Raw genomic sequence first — 6,000 nt, 5'->3', positions numbered from 1 at the left:
AAACGATGCTGCTCCTTAACCCCAGAGCAAACCTCAGAGCTGCAACTGGAAGCGCAGGAATTATCAAGCTTGTAAAGGGACAGCCCCCCTGGGACAGGGAGGTGCAGCTGCAGAATTGACAACGCTTTGCTGAGCACTTTGCTGGATGTGTGTGGTAGTGGTGTTGTCCTGTGTGTTCGTGGGATGGATGAGGAAAGAAAGAGGGTGGGTTAATAGCCCAAGTAACAGGGAGATTGATGCTGGTTGGCTACAGCTGTCTGGTGCCCAGAGTGAGGCAGTGGGTGGAACGGAAATGAAGTGTGCAGCATCTCACTGTAGCAACTGTTGTTTGTGCTGGGATATGGTGATTCAGTGATTGGCTTACGGACTGTTACTACAAACCTAATCATGGGGGGTTTGCACTTGATTTAGCCAGCTCGGTGAAGTATGATTCCTGCCCAGACCATTATTGTACAGGTAAAGTACTATGATGCTCTCTGTTGCTATGCAAATAGTGTACCCTTGATGTGATCTTTGTTTAAAATTACAATGAAAAAAACTGATTTTACTGTCTTCTTGTGTGCTGCAGCATCAGGTAATGCATCAGTGTTGACATAATGTATTGGCGAGCTATAGCCATTTAAGCCATGACTAAACAGAATGAGGCTGCTATCTGTTCGCATCTTAGGTAAAGGACCATCTGAGCAGTTGTGTTCCAGTAGTTCTGTGATTGATATGTGATCTATTTTGTGGTGTATTAATTAGAAAAGCACAGCACCACTTATGAGAAATAAATGGATACTCGAGTGTAATCTTGAGTGATATATGTATAATGCAGAGATGGAAAGTATTCATACAAAGACATACTTTAGAGGTTAAAATGATAATAGGAATGCTGTGTTTTCCTTTGCCAGTGAGGTATGACCTGCATAAATAACATGATGACTGAGAATAACACTGGCAGGTTTATGTTGCGGCAGGTTATCAAATCTATCTGTCTATTTTTCCAGACTCAATGGCTGATTGCAGAGGAAAATAAGCCTCATTTGAGACTTCATTCAATCCCTCTCCACATGACAATACCAGAAAATTAATGGCAGTGCTTAAATAAGGTAGATATTTTTAGTTAAAAGGAACTGCATTTACTGTAAGCTTTCTGAATGCTACAGTTCAGGGTTGATGTGTCTTTTTTTTGCAGTGCTCAGCAGATTTGGGCACTGACAGTAGTGTGCATCCAGTGATGGGGAAGCTACAAACCCTTTTGTTGTGTGCCACTGCCTTTAATTAACAGGGTTACGAATCTGCGAATAGAGCCCCTAGCTTGAATAGGACTTTGATTAGCAGAGACTCTCATGTGGTACGAAAGATCTCACAGAGCAGGTGTTCAGAGATGCTTCTTTGCTTAAAATTGAACTGTATTTACAATAGTCATTCATTTCAGTAAGATTTCCGTTCTGGGCAACTAATGTTGAATAACAAGCTTTTACACATTTAAATAATACATTTCACACTGTCCTGTTATTTGATGAATGTGACATCTTGAAGAGAATGCAGTGTTGCATTTCATGAGAGAAAATGTACGCGCCTGCATCCAGTGAAATTATTACTGCAGGATTATGTGGGATACACAAATTGGCTGGAATTCAAGTACACAGTTCGAGAGACTAAATGATGACCACGGAGGTAGTCCAGAAACTCAAAGCCAGTACCTAACTCTTCTCTGTCACCTGACTATCCCCATTGGACTCCGATTTGTTCTTGAAAGCATTGTTTATAACCTGAAGATAAAGATAGTTGTCAGGGTGCTCATGCCACTTAGTTCATATTTAGCAGAAGTTGAAGGAACTAATGAAAATAATTTTGCCTTGGGCAAAGCTTATAATTAGTAAGAATGGAGATTGCAGACTGAAAGAATATGTCAACTCAAAAGGAATAATGTACACTTCAAGTTCAGATGAATTTGTAGCACATTTTCCTTTGCACAGTTATAGCATCAATAAATGTTGTGAAGGACATCAGTCAGTTTTTAATATTTTACTTCTGTTTACCATCACTATGTCAAATAAGATGAATAAATACTTGAAATTATTGAATCAGGAAATGCTGCCTTTGTAGCTTTTCACTTCTTGTTAGATTTTTCCTAAAACAAAACTGCAGCAAGGTTTTTGTATGGTATACAGGAAATGGGATAATCAAAATTGTTCCATGTTTTTAAAATGCCTGTTTACCATCTTCTTGTGTTTCACCTGCCGTTGTCAAAACAGGTTCATCCATTTATTCTTACCAGTGTAAAGTGTGTTGAATGCTGCTGGATTTTTTTTTAAACTGCAGTGTTTTGCAGGCCAGTGGGAATCCAGGAAATAATAGCTTCATTCTCACATTATTTAGAAAGGAACATGCTGCTGCCTGTGGTAAAGAACAGATATAACCCCATTATACAAAGGTGGCCAGACAATACATTCTGCATATTCCACTATAATTTTGCAGAAAATCTGCATACTATCTGATATTAAATAATATCAGATATTAAGTAATATCAGATGGGAAAATCAATCATAAATCATATGCTGGAGAAGCAAAGGAAACTGTGCGAGTCTCTGTCTTGCCATTGGTTGAGAGCCAAGTATTAGTCCTTGTCGAAGGACTGAAGGGAAACCGAGACAAATATGAGGGAGAAACAGTGAGAAGATTATGTTGATAGGCTTAGCTGAACAGTGGTGGGAGAAGCTTGTGCAATATACTGCTGATTGGTCTGTTTGCGCACTGTACATTCTATGTAATATTTAAAGTAATTAAGGTCTAAACTGCCATGTCTCCTTTTGCATTTAAAGTACGTCATCAAGCTACTTGCAGCATTATTTAGAGTGAATTACATGATTAAGAGCATTTAACCTCTTTTCAAATGTATTTAATGCACTCTATTATGTATAAAGCTTGGAATATCTGCAGATAAAATGAGAATTGCAGTATTTTCTTAACATTTGATTTAGTACATTTCTGGCAAATTAAGCTGGCACTTTTGAATGTTTTCTTTCTTTTTCTTTATTTATCTCCCATATGTAAACAAATCTTGGATTAGTACTGTGCTGTCTCTTCAAAAAATTATTTAATCGGAGCTGAGAATTCCTAAATGGCAGACCTATCTAATGCTAGTTCCAGCATAACTAAGATACAAGTGGGCCACATGTTAACAAGTTGTAATATTTTTCTTAATTTTTTGGAAGCAAGATTAGGTAAAAAGGAATCCCATCCCAACACTACCATCTGGTCAAGAGCCAGCTCACAGATATTCAGACCTTATCACTGGCAGTACTTACCTGCCCCACCAGGAGGCATGCAACAGCAGCCTAGTCCCTGGCTGCTTCAATTCCATCTTCACAAACCAGGACAGAAAATGATGACAAAGCTTGTTCTCTGGAGGAAATCCTAGTGAAAATGTCCCTTTTGGCTAAGATTCAACTTCTTGAAATTATTAGCTGTGTGCGCAGCATTTTAGTGTTCTGGCTAATAAATTGCCCCTTTATGTTATCAGCATACAGCTAAATTCACAAGACATAATTTAGTGTATGCAATGGAATAAATATGTAATCATGAAAATCTACCTGCTAAGTGTGGTCCGACAAACTAAACTGAAAGTGAAAGACAAAGAGATCTCCTGTGTTATTGCTACTAATTAGCTTGGAATTTACAGCATATCTAAGTCTGAGATTTAACTGCTAGTCCGACCTATCTGAGAATGCTTCTCTAAACCAGTGTTGCCCAATGTACAAGCCGTTGGGCAACATTGCTCTGAGTAAATCAGCCAGTAAGTTCCAGCAAATTTCAGGGTTGAGAAAGTTTTATAGATGGCAAAATAAAGTGTGCAACTGGAGTGTGATATCTGGAGAATAATGAACGTGCAATGGATACCAGATAAAATTCCCTTGGCCTGGATGTAACACATAATCATAGCAAGCATTTGTAATTGGCCAGAAAAGTTAAAGTGAACATCTTCTCACTTGAAAAACAACTCTGTTAGAGTATTCCTGAAGTCACACAATTATTAATTATTAATTTCTATGTCATTGTAATTAACTGGGATGTAAAATGACCTCCTGATAAATTAGTGGGTGAATAAACCACATAGTACAATGCTAAACCATAGAGAACAGATGGTCCCAGGATTAAACCCTGACTGATGCTGAATTATTTATTGATAGCCAGGACATATTTGGGGTGTCAGAACTGTGGTAAGGAAGTACAAACCTCCTAATTGTTCTCCAAGGATTTACATTGGAGCATGCATACATGAGCAAATCTCAAGTAGCAACAGGATTAGAACATGTTCTGATCAACAACCAGCACATGCTGTCTCCTGAGAAGCATTTTAAGATGTTTCACAATGTTAAAGACATTATATAAATTACAGTTGTTATTGCCAGATGTTGGACAACTGATAATGTGTAGATAACAATTTAGTGGATTTTGGAAAGGAAAAATGTCCGGAGATGCAACAACATCTTTGCCTTGAATTTACTGAAAAATGCATGTTTAAAATGTGTTCAAAATAGCCAAAATCTTGGAAGGGTTTGTGCAGTAGCAATTGGCCGTTCAGGTTGCTAGAACAATCAGAAAACCACATTAAAGGGGGAACGTGCTCTTTTTTAAAGGATTATTGCATTTCCAAGTATAATTGCAGGCAGGTTCCTGAAGCCCATAACCACTACAACCATAGGGATGTTGTTTTAAAGAATTAGAGAAATTCAACAGTTTGCAGCATTCTTAACGTCAAGATCTTCAACTGAAAGAAACACTGGGATTGAGATATTGCTTGTAAAGACACAAATGTGCTATCTTAACAGAATGGTATGTATCAACAAACACTCTGGTGCTGTACTCAGAGTTGGAGGAAGGAAATCCCTTGCTTGGTGACAAAAAAAAGCATTTTGACGTATTCAGAAGGTGAATCTGAAATAATTGGGCTCCTGGGAAGTCATGGCCAATGACGGAGATGTGTAATCTATGACATGGCTAGATAATTTAAACACTGCTGAGATCAAAAAATTAAACAAAAGCTCCAAGAAACCAGTTGGAGGATTTGGTGCCAAGTTCTTGATGTGATGTAAATAGGAAGAAGTGCAGTACCAGTGGGACAGAAGCACTTTACATCAGGTAAGTTAGTCAAGTATTTAAATTGTTCAAATCTGCTCCACGTGCATGTTATCCTAGGTCTAGTGTGAAAAAAACTAGTGTGGACTAGTTGGGAAAATTTTATAAGAATATAGCTGTTTCAAAACCAATGGCAGCAGAGGAGAATGAAAGTTCTTTCAGCCTTTAGAAAGACACCATACCATCAGGACCATCACAAGATAAGACTACCCAATAGTACCAGGTTTCAGGTAGTTGGCCAAGGGGTTAACTGCACACATGAAAACAGTGGGTGGAATTTTCTCGCTGTTGGGATTTTCCGCTCCCACTGAAGTCACTGGACTTTTGAATGGCTTGCCACATTTCCCAGACCCACTCGCTCTGTGACGGGGCCATAATATTGAGCCCAGTGTTGCATTTATGGTTCATCCACACTAGCCAGATAGTTTGTTCATTGTTTCTCAAGGTAAACTTTCCAATTTTGCTGAGTTCATGGGTGGGATTCTCCAATCGCGCTCATCTTAAAACCGGAGAATACGGCCCGAGGTTAATGGACCTTTGCATGGTCCTCCACCTACCCCGTCCACTACAATTTCTGTGGCGGGTGGCACAGATTAAACATTTTAACATGCACCAGAGATCAGTTGATTAAGTCAGAATATCAAAGGAATGGAACAAATAAATTTGAGATCCAGAACAGCCATGACGTAATTGAATAGTGAAATGAGATAGAGAGGCTGAATGGCTTTCTCCTGTTCCTGTGTTCTTCCTGCTAAAAGAATCCCTGGGATTCCTGCAATTGATGGCAAGCTGGCATAAATCACTAGCTGTCTTAATGCTCCTATTCATCCCTGATTTATCCGGGAAGGAAGAGAAATCGAAATTTCCTGCTTT

At 38.8% G+C, this 6,000-nt stretch overlaps 1 protein-coding gene across 2 annotated transcripts in view; it reads left to right on the top strand.

Moving 5' to 3' along the window:
* The first annotated feature begins 293 nt into the window (after window positions 1–293).
* Window positions 294–6,000, top strand: part of LOC145356680 (E3 ubiquitin-protein ligase HECW1-like) — a 434,978-nt gene continuing 429,271 nt past the window's right edge. For both annotated transcript variants that reach the window (XM_080209562.1, XM_080209572.1), the window contains exon 1: window positions 294–456. In XM_080209562.1, the coding sequence (XP_080065688.1) occupies window positions 427–456 (30 nt within the window). In that variant the 5' untranslated portion in view covers window positions 294–426. The remainder of the gene's footprint in view (window positions 457–6,000) is intronic.

This window comes from Carcharhinus amblyrhynchos, chromosome 2 (assembly GCF_965287045.1).
Source record: "Carcharhinus amblyrhynchos chromosome 2, sCarAmb.v2.hapA, whole genome shotgun sequence".
Lineage (NCBI taxonomy): Eukaryota > Metazoa > Chordata > Chondrichthyes > Carcharhiniformes > Carcharhinidae > Carcharhinus > Carcharhinus amblyrhynchos.
This window is presented reverse-complemented; position numbering and strand designations above follow the sequence as displayed.